Here is a 27,114-nt window from a genome sequence, read left to right on the forward strand (position 1 = left end):
ACATACAAAATCGGCTTTAACTCATGCAAAATTCATGAAAATCAAATCGCAAAAATCAAAATCGCCAATTTGCAAACATCATGCGATTGAAAGCACAAAATCAACTTGAATATCATGTGAAATTCATAAAATTAGAACAAAATCAAAGAAAAACGTACCTGATTTGAGCAATTTAGGTTGTTTTGCAGCAATTTGGGCTAGATTTTGAGATTTAAGGAGAGAGAAAGTAAAGAGGATTGAAAGTTTGAGGAGAGAGAAAAGTATGAACGTTTGGGGGAGGGTTTTGGGGGAGTTTTTTTTTTGTTTTAATCTTGACCGCTCATCCTAATCTAATCCTACGGATGAGATTGGTTCTTATATAACTAGGGTTCTTACATAAGGAGGGGTTCTTACCGGATCCCTCCCCTATATATATATATTTTATTATACTGATTTACTCGTGAATTGTCAATAGATTCTCAACCTAATACAGAGTACTAAAAAAGGAAGTATATTAAGGCTGCATATAGCTTTACCCATAAAAAAATAAAAAATACTCGTACAAAGTATATTAATTCTTATCAAAATTTGTAAAAATTACAAGACCGGACATGAGGGGAGGGAGGGGGGAGGACATGAATGCATTTCATTTGCAATAACTTAGCTAAATGTAAATTAATCCCTAAATTCAAGTAATTATGTCTTGTTTAAGGCCAAAGATGATGTTTATGGCAGTTTTATGTCTAATTCATCTCTTAAAATATATCTATAAATGACCATTTTCATGATTATATTGTTTTGATCAATTTGGTAAAGAGTCACATCCTCCCCTCCCATTTTTAGTTATGAAGAAGGGAAACTTTCTGATTATGTTCAGCTTACCTGAGCTAAGTTGGTTTGATTAAAATTTTTTATCTATATTTTGGACCTTATTAATTTTTTCTAATCAAACATTATTTGGCCATATTTAATCAATTTATATACTAGGTATAATAATAATAAAAAATAAAAAAAATATTTGCCTAGATAAGCTAAATTGTACATACCTCTAAGCACTTAAGTTATCGATACATTTGAAGCTAACACATGAACTTAAAATATCAAGATGAAAAGGGTAACATTGAAGATAAGACTACTCTTGTAATAATTTAAGGCACCAACATTACTACTGATTATGATACAAAAAAAGCCAGTAATTTTATTGTATACTACAATCCAAAACACAATTTGAAACAAATTCATACTCTAAACCTGAGTAACCACAAATGTTCTTAGAAACCACCAACATACAAAGATGAGCTTAATTCTGGACAACCCTCCTTAATAAAGGGAACAAGCTCACCACATATCTGTGACAAAAATTAACTCTTATACCAAAACTCGAGATATTGTCTGTTGCGGGATTATAAAGGCACAGATCACCATCGATGAGGAGCAGCAGATCACCATCCATTCGCCCAGCCATAACACCATAAGTAGACAAAACACCATAAAGTTTTGGAAATGGTCTGGAAGAGAACAAACATTGCCATGCCAATGGGACTCCAAAGTCATCATCAAATTCAGTGGCTACCCAGATATAAAAATTACCCACTAACTCAGGATGAGATCTGCGGGTGACAAATACCGCGAGACATTCCTTGTACAACCCAATATCATACTGTGTGTCAGAAGGGCCAGATAGAAAATCCCAATCCACTTTAGGAAGATCAGAAAATTTAAAAAGCTCAGTGCTCATATTAAATGATAGGACCCAAGACCCATTATGCTGAGCTAGCTTAGGGTGCATATGACTTCCGAAGGCATCGGTAATCCAATAATAAACACCATTTATACATGAATCCATAATAGGATTTTGAATATTGCCAAGACAACCCAATAACAATGGCGGCTCAAGTCTTTTCCAAGAGTTGGTGTTCAGTGAGTAAATATCGTATGCTAATCCTATGTCAGATGACACAATACGAGTGCTAGTCATAATCTTCAAATCATTAGACACTGAATGAAACATAAAACCAACTACCACAACAGTGCATCCATATTGAAGTTCAAGATCTGGTGCATCAGGATAGGCAATCATCCTAAAATCTCTTGTGGCCGGATTCCATAAGCAACAACTAATATTAACATACATCCAATCTTGACTGGTGCCCCGAAGAGACAAATGACACCATTTGCGCTGCCTCTACAAATAACTTCCTCTTTACTATAGGAGGGATCCATTGTGAAAACAGAATTTTTATCACGCTCTAGATCAGAATTCAAATTCAAAACATTGTCATCCCCTTGTTGTTTAGAGAGAAGATACCATTGGCTTGAGTCATTTACTACTGCAGTTGAGCGCTTCATAAGAAGGAGAGGCACATCCCCATTTTCTTTGCACATGGCACATTGAGCATGGTGGTGCATCGAAATGAATCTAGAACCGTCAATGAGGGCACACCATGACTTACTGACACATCGCATACGCAATAAGTCTCTCACTGGGAGCCTTGAAAGGATATTCTCAAACAGATCATCAGGAAGAATGCAGTTTGTTTCCCCAGAATCCATTTTGCTACAAGTAAATAAATTAGGTGAATTTCAACTGTTTTAAACATTAACATACTTCTTCAATTTCTTGTAATTCAAATGCTACAAATTCTCATCAAAAGTTATCATCTTGCAAGTAATAATATGTTCGTCAACTGAACTACTAATCACAAATTAGAAGTAAATGTATTAAATTGGAGTAAATTAGTTTATTCCAATATAAAATAAGCAGATTGAAGTTTTGGATATTGAATGGTCGATTCAAACGGCAGGGCCTTAATTGCTGAGTATAAAAGATACAGATCAAATCAAATTCTGAAAAAAATTACGTAAAACAGAGAATTAAATAACAATTATCAGTTGAATCCAAAAGATAACAAAACTCGTTGCCATTTCAATATTCGAAAGCCAAAATCCAATCGATAATATCACAAAGAATCATGGATTAGCTATGAGATTAAAGCAGAGTTATACAAAGCAAACCCTAATTTGAATAAAATTAACGATAAACCCTAGATAGTGAAATTGATATTCTATGATTGAAATTAAAAAAAAAAAAACTAACCTTAGCAGCTGGTTGAATGGAGGAATCCAGATTATGCTTTAGTGAAGGAGAGAGGTGCAGCACGAAACAAGAAGATCTGGGTTGAGGCTTGAGGGAGATGCTGCCAACGTCCTCCGTAATCCGTATCCTCTATGTTTGGTGCATGATGATATAATCATGTTTGTTCTCTCTTGCTCCAATTTAAAGTAACGCCTATCTAGTTGCGAAATGGGATACTCGTCTTCGTATCACCGTATGGAGTTAGTATTTGTAAAATATTGTATTTGGGGTTTAAGTTTTTTTTTTTTACATAATTAGCCTTCTGGCCCGTGTAATGCCCGGGTTGTTTATAGATATACAATACAAATTTTTATTTTATAATATATTTTTATTGGAAAATATATAGTTTATAAAGGAGAAAAAGGGGTGAAAATTGAATGTAATTGTAAGTTTGGGAAAGTGAACTATGCAAACAATATTCATACATGTATTTAATTAAAGTGTTTTTTAAAAAAAAAAATGAGAAAAGGAATTAAAGAAATAAAGGTTAAATGAGGTGACATGTGGCATTAGTGAAAAATAAAATTAACATGTAGCTTGATGGGATGATGGTTTGTATTTTTATAAATATACTAAGTATAAATAAATATTGATATTTGGGTCCAGAGTGAATTTCCGATGAGTTAAAGTATTTCCGGTGAGTTAACCTTTCTTTAACTCACCGTTAACCATAAGCAACAAACTTAGACCCTTTTTAAAAAGTTGGACCCTTAAGCAAATAAATTAGACTCCCTAATGCATTTAATTTTAGCAACAAATTTATAATGCTAGTATCCAAAAATAAGTAGTCGTTAATTCTGTAGCACGAACAACTTTTCAATTTCATCCTTCATAAAATCATAATGCTTAAAATTAGTAAGTTTTCTATTTTTAATTATTAAAAAAAAACCAATTCCTAATTGGCTAAAAATAAGTATGGTATGTTATTTGTTCTCCTTAATAATGATTAAAATTAAGCACCCGTCAAAAAATATATATATTTTTTACTTTTTACACAAAAAAGTACTCAATATAACTATATAAGACAATATTATGAGCTTTGTATTAACACATTCTACTTTTTTTTTTTTTTTTTTTTTTTTTTTTTTTTTACAGAAACAAGTACTACTTAATAGTATTAACAAATAGGATAGCGGAGGGAGGTTTTTTTGAGCGATCTTGCTAAAGAGCGCCCCGGGGCGTTAGATAAGGATAGATTATATTGGTTGAAATGATATTAAGTTAGGAATTCATGACAAAATCACACGTCGTTCGGTGTAATTAATATTAATTTTACTCTAATATTTGCACTTTAATTCTCTTATTTAACGCTTCGGGGTGCTCATTAGCTTTTGGTTTTTTTTTGAGAAACCGTTTTGTTTGAACATTAGTCACCAACAATTTGGAAAAATTTGGAAACCTAACTAACATGGAACCTCGGCGACGGAGACTTCTCCCGGAGAATATTTTCACTATTTCCGGCGATGCTACCTCTGCTCCTCCGAATTCGTTCATCTTTTCCGTCTATCAGCTAAGGTATCGCAATAATCTCAATTTCGTTCCTACTAATTTAGCAATTTTGATTATTGGTTTTTCTATTTTATTAATTTCTACCTCGTTATTTTTTTTTTTTTTTTTAATTTTTTATGACTGGTACTTTGATTGGTTAAATTAGGTTTTACAATTGCTAATATGTGAAGCTCATTATCCAAGTAATAATAGAAATAGGAGTTTTACTTTGATGAAGTTGCATATAAATGATTAGATGATTATTTACGACTCAAGCTATGGAATTATGTACTCGATCCAAGAGCAATTGCTGGTCCAATGTCTGCTGAATTGGATAGTATATTTCATTGATTAATAGCATATTAGCAAGGAGTGGACAACTAGACCAATAGATTAAAGGAGATAGTCGAGTTTTGAGTGGTTAATGCTGATCAAGAAAGCGAGTGGACACTTAGGCGACTAGATTAAGGAAGATGCTGAGTTTAATGTGATTAGTTCTATTCAAGCAAGGGAGTGACAGTGAGACGACTATATTATAGGACATTGTTGAGTTATGACTGATTAATGCTGTTAAAGCAAGGAGTTTAGACAGTGAGAGGACTAGATAGATTATATGATATAGTTGTGTTATGAGTGACTAATGATTTTAAAGCAAAAAGTAAACAGTTAGACAGTGAGACAACTAGATTATAATTAAATTTTGAGTGACTAATCCTGTTAAAGCAAGGAGCCAAGGAGTAAATAGTGAGACGATTATATTTTAGGATGTATGTGAGTTTTGAGTGACTATTGCTGTTAAAGGGTGTATATAGTTTTGAGTAACTACAACTTGATAACCCATTTTCTTACTTGAAAACTAGAAATGGGTTATCAAGTTGTAGTTAATTAATTTGTGTTATTTTTGTATGAAATGTACTTTCTTTCACTTCCTTTGACGATGTTTTTCTGATGAACCATTTGTAACTTTGATCAAACTGCTGAATTATGTAACTTTCAACGTAATAATGACGGTTTGAGAAGATGAGGAGAATACAAGAATTTGATGGGGTAGTAATGCTTGTAATTGGTAATTGAGGTGCTTGGTTCTTCTGTCGCTAGGAGTAAGAGCTAAGAGGGCCTTAGTTTTTGTTAGAATGTTTTAGTAAGGAGATGGTTGAAGTTGAGGTTTGTGGTTTTAAGGGTGGTGGATGATGTGGTTTTAGATATCAGCGAGGCAATATGTTGTATGACTTTGGTATTTTAATAGTAAACAGAAAGAATATTATGGCCAAGTTCTTTGAAATGATCTAAGTAAGAGTTTTAAGGGGAATCTTTAGTGACCATACTTGCTAAAAATTTACCTTTTCAGGTTCCTTTAGGCTACAAGGTAAGTATTATGTGTAAATCAAGGAGAGCTTCTACATGATAATTTCATAGAGTAAGAGATGATTTACAAATCACCACATATTTATTCTAGAGCTTCCATTCATAAATACCTCCTTGTGTGGGGCTCGGAAACTTATCCTCATTCCTTCTTGAGTTCTTAGTCTTGCATTTGGGTGTTGGTATACACTTCGTGTGTGGTTTGTTAGACATATCTATTTTTTTGTTGTGATGCCTATGACCCGAGTTCATTCCCTTTTGAAATTTTGTATGGTTCTCCCTCCCTTTTTTTTGTTACTCTTAGGTGGCTTGCTTTAATATAAAATTTAGCAATCACACTTCATCAATAATAATTATTTTTTTGAAAAAGGTGTCAAAGTTCAACTTGTATATTCTTAAATTTAATCAGTTATTCTAAGTTATAACTTGTATGTTCTTTTAAAACGTGTTCTAAGAATTTTAATATAAAATCTAACCTTCGTATTTAGGTGCCCTTTTTTTTTTAAGCATACTTCTGCTGGGTTATTTGTTTAGCTAGTTATTTTTAGTATTTAGGTTCCAATTTTTTTAGCATACTTAGTACTTACGCCGGGTTATTTATTTAGCTAGTTCTTTTCTATGACTTGATGTCCCCCTTTAAGTAATAATCAATTCCACAATTTGAAAAGAATTTGTTATTTTTTATTTGAAAAAGGTTCCTTAAACATATACGAGATTTTGGTCTTAAAGGGTTACATACAAATAATTAATAACCCCTTCGTATTTCTTTACTGTAAAAGGTTTCATACATATACGGGATGCATCCCGAGGTCATATGATATTGTTTGATCCCATATACAACCATAAGTCGGCTACATAAAGGCCACGTGGAAGCCTATAGTCAATACAAGAGGCGTGTAGGTAAATTGGATGCTTAAAGGCAAATTGGATGGTTCTACCCACCCAATTGGACTCCCGTAGTGTATTAGGGTCTATAATACACGTTTTTTGGCCAATTTTGGAGGTTCCAGGATTCGGTGTCGAAAAGTCTCGAGATACCAAGGGATACATCCTAGGGTCATATAATGTTGTTTGGAACCATATATGATCATTATATGTTGCCATAAATGTCTGTGGTAGCCTCGAGTTTATGAAATTGGTGCAAGTTGTAAACGGGTAGATTGAAAGTTTGAAGATATATTGGATGGTTTTACCCAACCAAAAGGACTCCCGGGGTGTATTAGGGTCCATGGGAAGCATCTCGACAATTTTTGTTCCCGGGTCTAAAAAAGTGAAAAATTGTCCAAAATTAAAGGCAATAATACATTATTTCAGGTCATTTTTTGACATTTAAAAAAAAAAACTGAACTAAATACGTGGGGTGACTCTCTAGGTCATATAAGGTGGTTTGAAACCATAACACCCCTATAAAGATTTCTATGAAGTACCAAAAATTAGTTATGTTTTTATTTTAAAATTTTGGATTATAATATTGTCACAAAAGTACTCATGTCGGACCCTTGACACTCGAACATTGATATGACACTTGGACACTTCACTTTTAGTTCTAAATCATGGAAAATTTTCATAAAATAGCCGAGACGGACAATTGGACACGTACCCATGTCGGACATGGGTAACCGAGTCCATGTAACATAACCCTCAAGACATTCATCCATATTCCATAACACCTGCCCTTGTGCTAGCCGCATCACTTTGCACAAAATTTCTTAGTTTGCTCCATAACCCTATGTGCTCCGGTTCATCTTCTTCTGCCTTATTCCATTTCATATTTTCATATGTATGAAGCCTCAAAGCTTATAGCGTTGTTGTAAACTCCACAACCCTCTTCTCATTTCTTTGAATAAGGCTGCTCCCATCATTCGATCACTGCTTTCAACTCTTCTTTACCTAGCAATCTAGCATACATTCTTGAAGTACTATCTACAATGGTGTATACTATGATGTTGTTTAGACCCATATACGGGATGCATCCCGAGCTCATATGATGTTTTTTGACCCAAAATACAACCACATAAAGGCCTTGTGGAAGTCTATAGTCAATAAAAGAGGCATGTACGGAAACGAGTAAATTGAATGTTTAAAGGCAAATTGAGTGGTTCCACCCACCCAATTGGACTCCCGAAGGGTATTAGGGTCTATAGGTAGCTTCTCAGAAATTTTTGTTTTCGGGTAAAAAAAAAGTCAAAAATTGGCGAAATTGAAGGCTATAAAACACGCTTTTTGGCGAATTTAAGAGGTTTCGGGACCCGATGTCGAAAAGTCTCGAGATAATTGGGGATACTTCATAGGGTCATATAATGTCGTTTACAACCATATATGATCATTATATGTTGCCATAAATGTTCGTGGTAGCCTCGCTTTTATGAAATTGGTGCAAGTTGTAAACAAGTAAATTGACAGTTTGAAGGTATATTGGATGGTTTTACCCAACCAAATGGACTCCCGGGTTGTATTAGGGTATATGGGAAGCATCTTTACAATTTTTGTTTTCGGATCTAAAAAAGTGAAAGATTGTCCAAAATTGAAGGATATAATACACGATTTTGGGTCATTTTTAAATATATTTTAAAAAATTGAACAAAATATGTGGGTGCCTCCCGAGGTCATATAAGGTGGTTTGAAACCGCAAAGCACCTATAAAGATGTCTATGAAGTACCAAAATGAGTTAAGTTTCTATTTTGAAACTTTTGAATATAATAATGTTACAAAAGTACCCATATCGAACCCTCGACACTCAAACATGAGTATGACACTTGGGCACCTCACTTTTAGTTAAAAATCATGGAACTTTTTCATAAAATAGCCTAATCAGACAATTGGACACGTACCCGTGTCGAACAAGGGTTACCGAGTCCATGTAACATAACCCTCAAGTCATTTACCCATATTCCGTAACACCTGCCCTTGTGCTAGCCGCATCACTTGCACCAAATTTCTTAGTCTGCTCCATAACCCTATGTGCTTCAGTTCATCTTCTTTTGCCTTATTCCATTTCATATTTTATTTGTATGAAGTCTCAAAGCTCATAGGGTTGCAGTAAACTCCACACCCCTCTTTTCATTTCTTTGAATAAGGTTGCTCCCATCATTCGACCACTCCTTTCTACTCTCCTTTAACTAGCAATCTAGCATACATTCTTGAAGTACTATTTACAGTATTGTATACTATGTTTTTTGGACCCATATACGGGATGCATCATATGATGTTGTTTGGACCCATATACAACCATAAGTCGGCTACATAAAGTCTCTGTGAAAGCCTATAGTCAATACAAGAGGCGTGTACGAAAACTAGTAAATTGAATGCTTAAAGGCAAATTCGATGGTTCCGCCCACCCAATTGGACTCCTAAAGAATATTTGGGACTAAAGGTACTTCTCGGCAATTTTTGTTTCCGGGTCCAAAAAAGTCAAAAATTTGAAAAATAAAAGGCAATAATACTTTATGGTCAATTTCTGAGGTTTCGGGACCCTTTGTCGAAAAGTCTCGAGATACCGGGGGATACATCATAGGGTATTATAATGTCATTTGGAACCATATATGATCATTATATGTTGCCATAAATGTCCGTGGTTGCCTCGAGTTTATGAAATAGATACAAGTTGTAAACCGGTAAATTGACAGTTTGAAGGTATATTGGATGGTTTTATCCAACCAAAAGGACTCCTGGGGTGTATTTGGGTCCATCAGAAGCATCTCGTCAAATTTTGTTTCCGTATCTAAAAAATTGAAAATTTGTCTAAAATTGAAGGCTATAATACACCATTTCGAGTCATTTTTGGCATTTTTTCAAAAACTGAACAAAATACGTGGTTGCTCTCGGGGTCATATAAGATGGTTTGAAACCATAACACACCTGTAAAGATGTCTATGAATTACAAAGAATGAGTTATATTTCTATTTTGAAATTTAGGAATATAATGATAACACAAAAGTACCCATGTCAGACCACCGACACTTGAACATGGATATGACACTTGGACACTTCCCTTTTAGTTCAAAATCATGGAACTTTTTCACAAAATAGCCGAGTTAGATAATTGGACACGTACCCATGTCGGACATGGGTAACTGAGTCCATGTAACATAACCCTCGAGACATTTACCCATATTCCATTACCCCTGCTCCCTTGTGCTAGCCGCATCACTTGCACCAGACTTCTTAGTATGCTCTATAACCCTATGTGCTTTTGTTCATCTTCTTTTGCCTAATTCCATTTCATATTTTCATATGTATGAAGCCTCAAAGGTTAAGCTCAGAGGATTGCTGTAAAACTCCACAACCTTCTTCTCATTTCTTTGAATAAGGATGCCCCCATCATTTGATCCCTTCTTCCTACTCTCCTTTGCCTAGCAATCTTGCATACATTATTAAAGTACTATCTACATTAGTGTATACTGTGATGTTGTTTGGACCCATATACGGGATGCATCATATGATGTTGTTTGGACCCATATACAACCATAAGTCGGCTACATAAAGTCTCTATAGAAGCCTATAGCCAATGCAAGAGGCGTGCACAAAAACTGGTAAATTGGAAGCTTAAAGGCAAATTGGATGGTCCACCCACCCAATTGGACTCCCGAAGGATATTAGGGTCTAAAGGTGTTTCTCGGCAATTTTTGTTTCTGGGTCCAAAAAAGTCGAAAATTGGAAAAATAAAAGGCTATAATACACGCTTTTTGGTCAATTTCGGAGGTTTCGGGACCCGGTGTCGAAAGGTCTCGAGATACCGGGGGATACATCATAGGGTATTATAATGTCATTTGGAACCATATATGATCATTATATGTTGCCATAAATGTCCGTGGTAGCCTAGAGTTTATTAAATCGATGCAAGTTGTAAACCGGTAAATTGACAGTTTGAAGGTATATTGTATGGTTTTATCCAACCAAAAAGACTCCTGGGGTGTATTTGGGTCCATCGGAAGCATCTCGGCAAATTTTGTTTCCGGGTCTAAAAAAGTGAAAAATTGTCTAAAATTGAAGGCTATAATACACGATTTCTAGTCATTTTTGGCATTTTTTCAAAAACTGAACAAAATACGTGGGGTGCCTCTCTGGTTCATATAAGATGGTTTGACACCATAACACACTTGTAAAGATGTCTATAAATTACAAAGAATGAGTTATATTTCTATTTTGAAATTTTGGAATAGAATGATAACACAAAAGTACCCATGTCAAACCACCGATACTCGAACATGGATATGACACTTGGACACTTCCCTTTTAATTCAAAATCATGGAACTTTTTTACAAAATAGCCGAGTCAGATAATTGGACACGTACCCATGTCGGACATGGGTAACTGAGTCCATGTAACATAACCCTCAAGACATTTACCCATATTCCATAACACCTGCGCCCTTGTGCTAGCCGCATCACTTGCACCAGACTTCTTAGTATGCTCCATAACCCTATGTGCTCCTGTTCATCTTCTTTTGCCTCATTCCATTTCATATTTTCATATGTATGAAGCCCAAAGCTGTAAAACTCCACAACCTACTTCTCATTTCTTTGAATAAGGATGCTCCCATCATTCGATCCCTTCTTCCTACTTTCCTTTGTCTAGCAATCTTGCATACATTATTAAAGTACTATCTACATTAGTGTATATTCTGATGTTGTTTGGACCCATACACGGGATGCATCATATGATGTTGTTTGGACCCATATACAACCATAAGTCGATTACATAAAGTCTCTATGGAAGTCTATAGACAATGCAAGAGGCGTGTACGAAAACTGGTAAATTGAATGCTTAAAGGCAAATTGGATGGTTCCACCCCCCAATTGGACTCCCGAAGGATATTAGGGTCTAAAGGTGCTTCTCGGCAGTTTTTGTTTCCGGGTCCAAAAAATCGAAAATTGGCAAAATAAAAGGCTATAATACACGCTTTTTGGTCAATTTCTGAGGTTTCGGGACCCGGTGTCGAAAAGTCTTGAGATACCGGTGGATACATCATAGGGTATTATAATGTCATTTGGAACCATATATGATCATTATATGTTGCCATAAATGTCCGTGGTAGCCTCGAGTTTATTAAATGGATGCAAGTTGTAAATCGGTAAATTGACGGTTTGAAGGTATATTGGATGGTTTTATCCAACCAAAAGGACTCCCGGGATGTATTTGGGTCCATCGGAAGCATCTCGGCAAATTTTGTTTCCGGGTCTAAAAAAGTGAAAAATTGTCTAAAATTGAAAGCTATAATACACGATTTCGAGTCATTTTTGGCATTTTTTCAAAAACTGAACAAATTACATTGGGTGCCTCTCCGAGTCATATTAGATGGTTTGAAACCATAACACACCTGTAAAGATATCTATGAATTACAAAGAATGAGTTATATTTCTATTTTGAAATTTTGGAATATAATGATAACACAAAAGTACCCATGTCAGACCATCAACACTCGAACTTGGATATGACACTTCGACACTTCCCTCTTAGTTCAAAATCATGGAACTTTTTCACAAAATAGCCGAGTCTGACAATTGGACACGTACCCATGTCGGACATGGGTAATTGAGTCCATGTAACATAACCCTCAAAGACATTTACCCATATTCCATAACACCTGCTCCCTTGTGCTAGCCGCATCACTTGCACCAGACTTCTTAGTATGCTCCATAACCCTATGTGCTCCTATTCATCTTCTTTTGCCTCATTCCATTTCATATTTTCATATGTATGAAGCCTCAAAGCTCTCCACAACCTTCTTCTCATTTCTTTGAATAAGGATGCTCCCATCATTCGATCCCTTTTCCTACTCTCCTTTGCCTAGCAATCTTGCATACATTATTAAAGTACCATCTACATTAGTGTATACCGTGATGTTGTTTGGATCCATATACGGGATGCATCAAATGATGTTGTTTGGACCGATATACAACCATAAGTCGGCTACATAAAGCCTTTGTGGAAGCCTATAGTCAATGCAAGAGGCGTGTACGAAAACTGGTAAATTAGATGCTTAAAGGCAAATTGGATGGTTCCACCCACCCAATTGGACTCTCGAAGGATATTAGGGTCTAAAGGTGCTTCTCGACAATTTTTGTTTCCGGGTCCAAAAAAGTCGAAAATTGGCAAAGTAAAAGGCTATAATACACGCTTTTTGGTCAATTTCTGAGGTTTCGGGACCCGGTGTCGAAAAGTCTCGAGATACCAGGGGATACATAATAGGGTATTATAATGTCATTTGGAACCATATATGATCATTATATGTTGCCATAAATGTCCGTGGTAGCCTCGAGTTTTTGAAATCGATGCAAGTTGTAAACCGGTAAATTGACAGTTTGAAGGTATAATGGATGGTTTTATCCAACCAAAAGGACTCCTGAGGTGTATTTGGGTCCATCGAAAGCATCTCGGCGAATTTTGTTTCCAGGTCTAAAAAAGTGAAAAATTGTCTAAAATTGAAGGCTATAATACACGATTTCGAGTCATTTTTGGCATTTTTTCAAAAAATGAACAAAATACGTGGGGTGCTTCTCGGGGTCATATAAGATGGTTTGAAACCATAACACACCTGTAAAGATGTTTATGAATTACAAAGAATGAGTTATATTTCTATTTTGAAATTTTGGAATATAATGATAATACAAAAGTACCCATGTCAGACCATCGACACTCGAACATGGATATGACACTTGGACACTTCCCTTTTAGTTCAAAATCATGGAACTTTTTCACAATATAGCCGTGTTAGACAATTGGACACGTACCCATGTCGGACATGGGTAACTGAGTCCATGTAACATAACCTTCAAGACATTTACCCATATTCAATTACACCTTCGCCATTGTGCTACCGCATCACTTGCACCAGACTTCTTAGTATGCTCAATAACCCTATATGCTCCTGTTCATCTTCTTTTGCCTTATTCCATTTCATATTTTGGGTTGCTGTAAAACTCCACAACCTTCTTCTAATTTCTTTGAATAAGGATGCTCCCATCATTTGATCCCTTTTTCCTACTCTCCTTTGCCTAGCAATCTTGCATACATTATTAAAGTACTATCTACAGTAGTGTATACTGTGATGTTGTTTGGATCGATATACGGGATGCATTATATGATGTTGTTTGGACCCATATACAACCATGAGTCGGCTACATAAATTCTCTGTGGAAGCCTATAGTCAATGCAAGAGGCGTGTACGAAAACCGGTAAATTGGATGCTTAATAGCAAATTGGATGGTTCCACCCACCCAATTGGAATTCCTAAGGATATTAGGGTCTAAAGGTGCTTCTCAGCAATTTTTGTTTCCGGGCCTAAAAAAGTCGAAAATTGGCAAAATAAAAGGCTATAATACACGCGTATTGGTCAATTTCGGAGGTTTCGGGACCCGGTGTCGAAAAGTCTCGAGATACTAAGGGATACATCATAGGGTATTATAATGTCATTTGGAACCATATATAATCATTATATGTTGCCATAACTGTCCGTGGTAGCCTCGAGTTTATGTAAACGATGCAAGTTGTATACCGATAAATTGACAGTTTGAAGGTATATTGGATGGTTTTATCCAACCAAAAGGACTCTCGGGGTGTATTTGGGTCCATCGGTAGCATCTCGGCAAATTTTGTTTCCGGGTCTAAAAAAGTGAAAAATTGTCTAAAATTGAAGGCTATAATACACCATTTCGAGTCATTTTTGGCATTTTTTCAAAAACTGAACAAAACACGTGGGGTGTCTCTCGGGGTCATATAAGATGGTTTGAAACTATAACACACCTGTAAAGATGTCTATGAATTACAAAGAATGAGTTATATTTCTATTTTGAAATTTTGGAATATAATGATAACACAGAAGTACCCATCTCAGACCATCGACACTCGAACATGCATATGACACTTGGACACTTCCCTTTTAGTTCAAAATCAAGGAACTTTCCTTCAAGACATTTACCCATATTACATAACACCTGCTCCCTTGTGCTAGCCGCATCACTTGCACCAGACTTCTTAGTATGCTCCATAACCCTATGTGCTCCTGTTCATCTTCTTTTGCCTTATTCCATTTTATATTTTCATATGTATGAAGCCTCAAAGCTCAAGCTCAGAGGGTTGTTGTAAAACTCCACAACCTTCTTCTCATTTCTTTGAATAAGGATGCTCCCATCATTCGATCCCTTCTTCCTACTCTCCGTTGCCTAGCAATCTTGCATACATTATTAAAGTACTATCTACATTAGTGTATACTGTGATGTTGTTTGGACCCATATACGGGATGCATCATATGATGTTGTTTGGACCCATATACAACCATAAGTCGGCTACATAGTCTCTATGGAAGCCTATAGTCAATGCAAGAGGCGTGTACGAAAACTGGTAAATTGGATGCTTAAAGGCAAATTGGATGGTTCCATCCACCCAATTGGACTCCCGAAGGATATTAGGGTCTAAAGGTGCTTCTCAGCAATTTTTGTTTTCGGGTCCAAAAAAGTCGAAAATTGGCAAAATAAAAGGCTATAATACACGCTTTTTGGTTAATTTTGGAGGTTTCGGTACCCGGTGTTGAAAAGTCTGGAGATACCGGGGGATACATTATAGGGTATTATAATGTCATTTGGAACCATATATGATCATTATATGTTGCCATAAATGTCCGTGGTAGCCTTGAGTTTATGAAATGGATGCAAGTTGTAAATCGGTAAATTGACGGTTTGAAGGTGTATTGGATGGTTTTATCCAACCAAAAGGACTCCCGGGGTGTATTTGGTCCATCGGAAGCATCTCGACAAATTTTGTTTCCGGGTCTAAAAAAGTGAAAAATTGTCTAAAATTGAAGGCTATAATACACCATTTCGAGTCATTTTTGGCATTTTTTCAAAAACTGAACAAAATATGTGGGGTGCCTCTCGGGGTCATATAAGATGGTTTGAAACCATAACACACCTGTAAAGATGTCTATGAATTACAAAGAATGAGTTATATTTCTATTTTGAAATTTTGGAACATAATGATAACACAAAAGTACCCATGTCAGACCATCGACACTCGATCATGGATATGACACTTGAACACTTCCCTTTTAGTTCAAAATCATGGAACTTTTTCACAAAATAGCCGAGTCAGACAATTGGACACGTACCCACGTCGGACATGGGTAAGTGAGTCCATGTAACATAACCCTCAAGACATTTACCCATATTCCATAACACCTGTGCCCTTGTGCCAGCCGCATCACTTGCACCAGACTTCTTAGTATGCTCCATAACCCTATGTGCTCCTGTTCATCTTCTTTTGCCTCATTCCATTTCATATTTTCATATGTATGAAGCCTCAAAGCTCAAGCTCATGGGGTTGCTGTAAAACTCCACAACCTTCTTCTCATTTTTTTGAATAAGGATGCTCCTATCATTCGATCCCTTCTTCCTACTCTCCTTTGCCTAGCAATCTGGCATACATTATTTAAGTACTATCTACATTAGTGTATATTGTGATGTTGTTTGGACCCATATATGGGATGCATCATATGATGTTGTTTGGACCCATATACAACCATAAGTCGACTACATAAAGTCTCTGTGGAAGCCTATAGTCAATGCAAGATGTAAATTGGATGCTTAAAGGCAAATTGGATGGTTCCACCCACCCAATTGGACTCCCGAAAGATATTAGGGTCTAAAGGTGCTTCTCGGCAGTTTTTGTTTCTGGGTCCAAAAAAGTCGAAAATTGGCAAAATAAAAGGCTATAATACACGCTTTTTGGTCAATTTCTGAGGTTTCGGGACCCGGTGTCGAAAAGTCTTGAGATACCGGTGGATACATCATAGGGTATTATAATGTCATTTGGAACCATATATGATCATTATATGTTGCCATAAATGTCCGTGGTAGCCTCGAGTTTATTAAATGGATGCAAGTTGTAAATCGGTAAATTGACGGTTTGAAGGTATATTGGATGGTTTTATCCAACCAAAAGGACTCCCGGGGTGTGTTTGGGTCCATCGGAAGCATCTCGGCAAATTTTGTTTGCGGGTCTAAAAAAGTGAAAAATTGTCTAAAATTGAAGGCTATAATACACGATTTCGAGTCATTTTTGGCATTTTTTCAAAAAATGAACAAAATACGTGGGGTGCTTCTCGGGGTCATATAAGATGGTTTGAAACCATAACACACCTGTAAAGATGTTTATGAATTACAAAGAATGAGTTATATTTCTATTTTGAAATTTTGGAATATAATGATAATACAAAAGTACCCATGTCAGACCATCGACACTCGAACATGGATATGACACTTGGACACTTCCCTTTTAGTTCAAAATCATGGAACTTTTTCACAATATAGCCGTGTTAGACAATTGGACACGTACCCATGTCGGACATGGGTAACTGAGTCCATGTAACATAACCTTCAAGACATTTACCCATATTCAATTACACCTTCGCCATTGTGCTACCGCATCACTTGCACCAGACTTCTTAGTATGCTCAATAACCCTATATGCTCCTGTTCATCTTCTTTTGCCTTGTTCCATTTCATATTTTGGGTTGCTGTAAAACTCCACAACCTTCTTCTAATTTCTTTGAATAAGGATGCTCCCATCATTTGATCCCTTTTTCCTACTCTCCTTTGCCTAGCAATCTTGCATACATTATTAAAGTACTATCTACAGTAGTGTATACTGTGATGTTGTTTGGATCGATATACGGGATGCATTATATGATGTTGTTTGGACCCATATACAACCATGAGTCGGCTACATAAATTCTCTGTGGAAGCCTATAGTCAATGCAAGAGGCGTGTACGAAAACCGGTAAATTGGATGCTTAATAGCAAATTGGATGGTTCCACCCACCCAATTGGAATTCCTAAGGATATTAGGGTCTAAAGGTGCTTCTCAGCAATTTTTGTTTCCGGGCCTAAAAAAGTCGAAAATTGGCAAAATAAAAGGCTATAATACACGCGTATTGGTCAATTTCGGAGGTTTCGGGACCCGGTGTCGAAAAGTCTCGAGATACCAAGGGATACATCATAGGGTATTATAATGTCATTTGGAACCATATATAATCATTATATGTTGCCATAACTGTCCGTGGTAGCCTCGAGTTTATGTAAACGATGCAAGTTGTATACCGATAAATTGACAGTTTGAAGGTATATTGGATGGTTTTATCCAACCAAAAGGACTCTCGGGGTGTATTTGGGTCCATCGGTAGCATCTCGGCAAATTTTGTTTCCGGGTCTAAAAAAGTGAAAAATTGTCTAAAATTGAAGGCTATAATACACCATTTCGAGTCATTTTTGGCATTTTTTCAAAAACTGAACAAAACACGTGGGGTGTCTCTCGGGGTCATATAAGATGGTTTGAAACTATAACACACCTGTAAAGATGTCTATGAATTACAAAGAATGAGTTATATTTCTATTTTGAAATTTTGGAATATAATGATAACACAGAAGTACCCATCTCAGACCATCGACACTCGAACATGCATATGACACTTGGACACTTCCCTTTTAGTTCAAAATCAAGGAACTTTCCTTCAAGACATTTACCCATATTACATAACACCTGCTCCCTTGTGCTAGCCGCATCACTTGCACCAGACTTCTTAGTATGCTCCATAACCCTATGTGCTCCTGTTCATCTTCTTTTGCCTTATTCCATTTTATATTTTCATATGTATGAAGCCTCAAAGCTCAAGCTCAGAGGGTTGTTGTAAAACTCCACAACCTTCTTCTCATTTCTTTGAATAAGGATGCTCCCATCATTCGATCCCTTCTTCCTACTCTCCGTTGCCTAGCAATCTTGCATACATTATTAAAGTACTATCTACATTAGTGTATACTGTGATGTTGTTTGGACCCATATACGGGATGCATCATATGATGTTGTTTGGACCCATATACAACCATAAGTCGGCTACATAGTCTCTATGGAAGCCTATAGTCAATGCAAGAGGCGTGTACGAAAACTGGTAAATTGGATGCTTAAAGGCAAATTGGATGGTTCCATCCACCCAATTGGACTCCCGAAGGATATTAGGGTCTAAAGGTGCTTCTCAGCAATTTTTGTTTTCGGGTCCAAAAAAGTCGAAAATTGGCAAAATAAAAGGCTATAATACACGCTTTTTGGTTAATTTTGGAGGTTTCGGTACCCGGTGTTGAAAAGTCTGGAGATACCGGGGGATACATTATAGGGTATTATAATGTCATTTGGAACCATATATGATCATTATATGTTGCCATAAATGTCCGTGGTAGCCTTGAGTTTATGAAATGGATGCAAGTTATAAATCGGTAAATTGACGGTTTGAAGGTGTATTGGATGGTTTTATCCAACCAAAAGGACTCCCGGGGTGTATTTGGTCCATCGGAAGCATCTCGACAAATTTTGTTTCCGGGTCTAAAAAAGTGAAAAATTGTCTAAAATTGAAGGCTATAATACACCATTTCGAGTCATTTTTGGCATTTTTTCAAAAACTGAACAAAATATGTGGGGTGCCTCTCGGGGTCATATAAGATGGTTTGAAACCATAACACACCTGTAAAGATGTCTATGAATTACAAAGAATGAGTTATATTTCTATTTTGAAATTTTGGAACATAATGATAACACAAAAGTACCCATGTCAGACCATCGACACTCGATCATGGATATGACACTTGAACACTTCCCTTTTAGTTCAAAATCATGGAACTTTTTCACAAAATAGCCGAGTCAGACAATTGGACACGTACCCACGTCGGACATGGGTAAGTGAGTCCATGTAACATAACCCTCAAGACATTTACCCATATTCCATAACACCTGTGCCCTTGTGCCAGCCGCATCACTTGCACCAGACTTCTTAGTATGCTCCATAACCCTATGTGCTCCTGTTCATCTTCTTTTGCCTCATTCCATTTCATATTTTCATATGTATGAAGCCTCAAAGCTCAAGCTCATGGGGTTGCTGTAAAACTCCACAACCTTCTTCTCATTTTTTTGAATAAGGATGCTCCTATCATTCGATCCCTTCTTCCTACTCTCCTTTGCCTAGCAATCTGGCATACATTATTTAAGTACTATCTACATTAGTGTATATTGTGATGTTGTTTGGACCCATATATGGGATGCATCATATGATGTTGTTTGGACCCATATACAACCATAAGTCGACTACATAAAGTCTCTGTGGAAGCCTATAGTCAATGCAAGATGTAAATTGGATGCTTAAAGGCAAATTGGATGGTTCCACCCACCCAATTGGACTCCCGAAAGATATTAGGGTCTAAAGGTGCTTCTCGGCAGTTTTTGTTTCTGGGTCCAAAAAAGTCGAAAATTGGCAAAATAAAAGGCTATAATACACGCTTTTTGGTCAATTTCTGAGGTTTCGGGACCCGGTGTCGAAAAGTCTTGAGATACCGGTGGATACATCATAGGGTATTATAATGTCATTTGGAACCATATATGATCATTATATGTTGCCATAAATGTCCGTGGTAGCCTCGAGTTTATTAAATGGATGCAAGTTGTAAATCGGTAAATTGACGGTTTAAAGGTATATTGGATGGTTTTATCCAACCAAAAGGACTCCCGAGGTGTATTTGGGTCCATCGGAAGCATCTCGGCAAATTTTGTTTCTGGGTCTAAAAAAATTGTCTAAAATTGAAGGCTATATTACACGATTTCGAGTCATTTTTGGCATTTTTTCAAAAACTGAACAAAATACGTGGGGTGCCTCTCGGGGTCATATAAGATGGTTTGAAACCAAAACACACCTGTAAAGATGTCTATGAAATACAAAGAATGAGTTATATTTTTATTTTGAAATTTTGGAATATAATGATAACATAAAAGTACCAATGTCAGACCATCGACACTCGATCATGGATATGACACTTGGACACTTCCCTTTTAGTTCAAAATCATGGAACTTTTTCACAATATAGCCGTGTTAGACAATTGGACACGTACCCATGTCGGACATGGGTAACTGAGTCCATGTAACATAACCCTCAAGACATTTACCCATACTCCATAACACAGTGCTAGCCGCATCACTTGCACCAGACTTCTTAGTATGCTCCATAACCCTATGTGCTCCTGTTCATCTTCTTTTGCCTTATTCCATTTCATATTTTCATATGTATGAAGCCTCAAAGCTCAAGCTTAGGGGGTTGCTGTAAAACTCCACAACCTTCTTCTCATTTCTTTGAATAAGGATGCTCCTATCATTCGATCCCTTCTTCCTACTCTCCTTTTCCTAGCAATCTTGCATACATTATTTAAGTACTATCTACATTAGTGTATATTGTAATGTTGTTTGGACCCATATACGGGATGCATCATATGATGTTGTTTGGACCCATATACAGCCATAAGTCGGCTACATAAAGTCTTTGTGGAAGCCTATAGTCAATGCAAGAGGCGTGTACGAAAACTGGTAAATTGGATGCTTAAAGGCAAATTGGATGGTTCCATCCACCCAATTGGACTCCCAAAGGATATTAGGGTCTAAAGGTGCTTCTCAGCAATTTTTGTTTCCGGGTCCAAAAAAGTCGAAAATTGGCAAAATAAAAGGCTATAATACACGCTTTTTGGTCAATTTCGGAGGTTTTGGGACCCGGTGTCGAAAAGTCTCGAGATACCGGTGGATACATCATTGGGTATTATAATGTCATTTGGAACCATATATGATCATTATACGTTGCCATTAATGTCCGTGGTAGCCTCGAGCTTATGAAATCGATGCAAGTTGTAAACCGGTAAATTGACGGTTTAAAGGTATATTGGATGGTTTTATCCAACCAAAAGGACTCCCGAGGTGTATTTGGGTCCATCGGAAGCATCTCGGCAAATTTTGTTTCTGGGTCTAAAAAAATTGTCTAAAATTGAAGGCTATATTACACGATTTCGAGTCATTTTTGGCATTTTTTCAAAAACTGAACAAAATACGTGGGGTGCCTCTCGGGGTCATATAAGATGGTTTGAAACCAAAACACACCTGTAAAGATGTCTATGAAATACAAAGAATGAGTTATATTTTTATTTTGAAATTTTGGAATATAATGATAACATAAAAGTACCAATGTCAGACCATCGACACTCGATCATGGATATGACACTTGGACACTTCCCTTTTAGTTCAAAATCATGGAACTTTTTCACAATATAGCCGTGTTAGACAATTGGACACGTACCCATGTCGGACATGGGTAACTGAGTCCATGTAACATAACCCTCAAGACATTTACCCATACTCCATAACACAGTGCTAGCCGCATCACTTGCACCAGACTTCTTAGTATGCTCCATAACCCTATGTGCTCCTGTTCATCTTCTTTTGCCTTATTCCATTTCGTATTTTCATATGTATTAAGCCTAAAAGCTCAAGCTCAGGGGGTTGCTGTAAAACTCCAAAACCTTCTTCTCATATCTTTGAATAAGGATGCTCCCATCATTCGATCCCTTCTTCCTACTCTCCTTTGCCTAGCAATCTTGCATACATTATTTAAGTAATATCTACATTAGTGTATACTGTGATGTTGTTTGGACCCATATACGAGATGCATCATATGATGTTGTTTGGACCCATATACAACCATAAGTCGGCTACATAAAGTCTCCGTGGAAGCCTATAGTCAATGCAAGAGGCGTGTATGAAAACTGGTAAATTGGATGCTTAAAGGCAAATTGGATGGTTCCACCCACCCAATTGGAATCCCGAAGGATATTAGGGTCTAAAGGTGCTTCTCGGCAATTTTTGTTTCCGGGTCCAAAAAAGTCGAAAATTGGCAAAATAAAAGGCTATAATACACGCTTTTTGGTCAATTTCGGAGGTTTCGGGACCCGGTTTCGAAAAGTCTCGAGGACATCATAGGGTATTATAATGTCATTTGGAACCATATATGATCATTATATGTTGCTATAAATATCCGTGGTAGCCTCGAATTTATGAGATCGATGCAAGTTGTAAACCGGTAAATTGACAGTTTGAAGGTATATTGGATTGTTTTATCCAACCAAAAGGACTCCTGGGGTGTAATTGGGTCCATCGGAAGCATCTCGGCAAATTTTGTTTCCGGGTCTACAAACAATGGGTATAATAACGGCTAGTTTTCCCCAAAAAACAATGGGAGGAGAAAGATTTACGAAATGATTAGATTGTTATTTGTGACTCAAGCTATAGAATTATGTACTCGATCCAAGAGCAATTGTTGGTCCAATGTCTGTTGTATTGGATAGTACATTTCACTGATTACAAGCTTATTATCAAGGAGTGGACAACGAGACAAATAGATTAAAGGAGATAGTCGAGTTTTGAGTGGTTAACGCTGATCAAGAAAGGGAGTGGACACTTAGGCGACTAGATTAAGGAAGATGCTGAGTATAATGTGATTAGTTCTGTTCAAGCAAGGGAGTGGACAGTGAGACGACTATATATTAGGACATTGTTGAGTTATGACTGATTAATGCTGTTAAAGCAAGGAGTTTAGACAGTGAGTCGACTAGATAGATTATATGATATAAAGTTATGACTAATGATTTTAAAGCAAAAAGTAAATAGTTAGACAGTGAGACAACTAGATTATAATAGAATTTTTAGTGACTAATCCTGTTAAAGCAAGGAGTAAACAGTGAGGCAACTATATTTTAGGATGTATTTGAGTTTTGAGTGACTAATGCTGTTAAAGGGTGTATATAGTGACGCTATTTGTGTTTGGAGTGACTGGTGTTGTTTAGTGGTTCGAGTGAATTTTTGACCGGTGGACTTTATGTTGTCATATGAGAAAGTGAGTGTTCTCACATATTAAATGCTTTGAGGTAATGATACTGTGTAATTAGTGTTGGAAATTATGCTAAAATGAAGGAGCTTAACATAGATGATCAATTGATCATGAAATAGAAGTATTTGTGATGATATGCTATATATCTGTTGATTGTAGAAATTGTGTTATTTTCAATACTTCGAAGGAAAAATTGAAACGAATAATCCCACCTTCTGCATTTTTAATGCAAAACAATCTCACCTTTACGACGTCTAGAAATAATCTAACCTTTAACCTCCATCCGCTCAAAATAGTACTTTGATCGGATTTTTTGGTTGGTAATCGATTAAAAAGGTGACTTGCCACGTGCCGCCTATTAATCGATTATTTTTCATAATTAAATAATAAAAAGCTTTATTTTTTTTTTATTTTTTTTTTTTTTTTTTTTTTGTAAAAAGCTATCCCATTCCCTATCCCTGAACTATTCCCTCTGCTACGGCTACCCATTTCCCCGCTGGAGCCAGCCCCACCCCCTTACTCGCTAGCCTATCCAGCCTACCCCTTTCCCTTTTCCTCATCGAATTGACACAATCTCACCCCTTCTCCCTTCCTTTTCGTCCATTGAAGCGTACTCCTAGTTATTCTCCAAATCTATTAAGGTGGCATGTGAGCAGTGAGCTCCCCCAAATGGTGGTTCGTTTCAGTTCAGGGGTGAGGGTGGGAGCTGAGGTGGGAGTTCAGTGGGGTTGGGAGGGTTCAGAGATTTCGCGGGGGTTAGGTGGGAGGTTCAGGTGGGGTTTGGTGGTCAGTTCAGGGGGGGATATGGGAGGAGGGGGTAGGGTTGGTAGTCCAGGATGGGGGTCAATCACGGTCAGGATTGGGTTACGAGTAGGGATCCGCTTGTGGTGTGGTGGTTATGGAGGGGTGATGGTGATGATTATGTTAGGGTTTCCATTGAAGGGGTTGGGTACTTGGGAAGGTGGGAGGAGAAAGATTTACGAAATTTTTTAAAATATATTTTGCGGTTCATCACCTTATAACAACAAACCATTACATGTTTTTTTTTTTTAAACCATTATAGGTTACTTTTTTTGTTTACTGCTTCTCTAGTCATTTTTTTAGTGGTGCTTGGTTGTGATGCCTATGACCCGAGTTCATTCCCTTTTGAAATTCCTTATATACAACCCAATATCATACTTTGTTGTGATGCCTATGACCCGAGTTCATTCCCTTTTGAAATTCTGTATGGTTCTCCCTCCCTTTTTTTTTTTTTTTTGCTACTCTTAGGTGGCTTGCTATAATACAAAATTTAGCAATCACACTTCATCAATTAAAATTATTACTTTTCATTTGTTGCTGTGCATTAGATAGCACTTTCCTTGACTTTTTTTTTTTTTTATGCAAGCCGAGGATTAGATTAAGAAAAAAAAGTTTCGAGTTTACAAAGTAGTTAGGGAGGTCTATCCTCCAATAATACATCAGCTAGAAAGTTAGGACAGGAGTTTAAAAACATCAGATTACAATCATTAGTCGCACTAACTCTACATTTCTTAGCCAAAAGGTCAGCTGCCTTGTTACATCTTCTAGGTTCATGGCTGATCTGGACACTAGGCAACACCTCAAGCAAGTCCCTGCATTGTTTTACAAGAATCATGTTAGCATCCTTAACTGAATCCTCTTGCTTCACTCTGTCAATAGCTATTTGAGAATCTGAGCAAATCTGAATGTTAGTCCATCCTTTTGGAGCAATGATGGTTAGACTGATATGGATTGCTTTCAGCTCTCCCCAAAGAAAAGGGACTTTAGTTTTCTGTTGGAAGCCAAACCTCCAACTACCATTTGAATCTCTGGAAATCCCTGCAATACCTGCTGTACTTTCCTTGACTTTGTTTTCCATTAAACATTAAATTTCAATATAAGACATAATCAACAAGGAAATAGCAAGTCCACCAACATAGTTTCATTCATGCAATTTAGGTAATCCTTGCTTTAGAAATTTTCCCCTTCTAATGCTCTGTGTGATGCACTATCATATTGCTTTGTCTGGCTGATTTTAGCATAAGATCTATTTCTGCATGAACTCTTTTTTTATTTAGCTAATGGTGTTCTTAGCTTATAAGCGCACTAAGAAACTGCCTTTCCTAACCTTCAATAAAGTAGTTACAAATTGCTTTCATCTTAATAATGTTTAGGATATTCAAATCACTTGCTCTATATAAATTGAAAACACAGATTGATTATTTTCTCTAAGCTGAATCGTAACCTTTTCAAAACAAAATGAGGACCATTGTATATTCCTTATGTTTCATAACATTTCTTATAATCACCATCGCCCATGTAGCAGTAGCCCCTCCTCCTCCTCCTCCCCCCACCCCTACTCCTCCTCCCCCTAGCATTGCCTATGCAATATTAGCCTTGCAATGGCCTAAGGGCCTATGCAAGGCTAGCACATGCACTAAAGTACCCCCCTCTGCTCAGTTTACTATTCACGGTGTTTGGCCAATGGATGCAAATAATATACCGATGGAATCTTGCGGCTCATCAGCTTGTAACAACAAACCATTACAGGTTTTTTTTTTTTTTTTTTTTTTGTTTTTTTTTGTTTATTGCTTCTCTAGTCATTTTTTTTAATGGTGCTTGGTTATTTATTTCTTATACATTCTTTTTCTAAACAGCCTATGCTCAACGACTTGACCACATGTTGGCCAAGTTTTAAGTTTCAAACCGACGATGAATTCTGGAAACATGAATGGACAAAGCATGGTAGTTGCTCAGGCCTAGGGATTGCTGATTATTTTTCTAGAACCATTAGTCTTGCAAAGAATCGCTGCTCTGATCTTCTGACCGAACTTTTTAACGCAGGTATATCCCGTGAAATAGCAAATTCCTCCATTTATTTATCAACCTTATTATTATTTTTTTTTTCTTATTGCATTTCTTTTCAGGTGTAAAACCTTCTCCCACCCAAGCATATGCAATCGGCTTATATGAGACTGGTATACAAGCTATTGCCGGCAAAGGCTTTTATCTAATACAATGCATGCAGCGTACATCCACATCCTACTTTGTGGAGGCACGCATATGTGTGGACAGCAGTGTGCAGAACATCATTGCTTGCCCAAAGACCCCAAAATTTCAATCTCAAGGCTGTGTAAATAATCAAGCAGTTTTATACACATAAAGTAAAATGTTTATTAAGAATGGTGATGATTCTAGCCTTCTCAACGTCAGCTGCCCCTATCATGGCATAAATCTGTTATTGCCTATTGTAGTTTTCTTTCTGTTAGCTGCTCTCAGGATTTTCTAAGGTCATGTAATGGAATAAGCAATCAAATCCTTCTCTTTTCTCTCTCTATATTCTTCTCTGATCTAAGAACATATTTCCTCTGCTTTGAATACTTGAATATTGAATTCTATTAGTCATCAATGT

General features: G+C 36.8%; 1 protein-coding gene and 1 pseudogene across 4 annotated transcripts; one reads left to right on the top strand and one right to left on the bottom strand.

The window, feature by feature from the left end:
* Nucleotides 1–1,117: 1,117 nt before the first annotated feature.
* LOC145638703 (F-box/kelch-repeat protein At3g06240-like) lies at nt 1,118–3,303 on the bottom strand (annotated as a pseudogene). The gene is made up of 2 exons (XR_014114688.1): nt 3,077–3,303; nt 1,118–2,536 (listed from the first exon to the last, which is right to left on the bottom strand). The product of XR_014114688.1 is annotated as an F-box/kelch-repeat protein At3g06240-like (transcript).
* A 974-nt stretch (nt 3,304–4,277) lies between these two features.
* LOC145638704 (intracellular ribonuclease LX-like) lies at nt 4,278–27,114 on the top strand. Of its 3 annotated transcripts, XM_081689697.1 has the most exons (4): nt 4,278–4,630; nt 26,163–26,252; nt 26,360–26,546; nt 26,630–27,114. In XM_081689697.1, exons 2-4 carry the CDS (start codon nt 26,187–26,189, stop codon nt 26,863–26,865), a joined length of 489 nt encoding a protein of 162 aa, XP_081545823.1. In that variant the 5' UTR covers nt 4,278–4,630; nt 26,163–26,186; the 3' UTR covers nt 26,866–27,114. The 3 variants fall into 3 exon arrangements, 2 of the variants coding, with proteins under 2 accessions (XP_081545823.1, XP_081545822.1); XR_014114689.1 differs by lacking the exon at nt 26,163–26,252; XM_081689696.1 differs by lacking the exon at nt 4,278–4,630 and having other exon boundaries at nt 24,449–26,252.

This window comes from Chenopodium album, chromosome 7 (assembly GCF_948465745.1).
Source record: "Chenopodium album chromosome 7, dcCheAlbu1.1, whole genome shotgun sequence".
In the NCBI taxonomy this organism is placed as follows: domain Eukaryota; kingdom Viridiplantae; phylum Streptophyta; class Magnoliopsida; order Caryophyllales; family Amaranthaceae; genus Chenopodium; species Chenopodium album.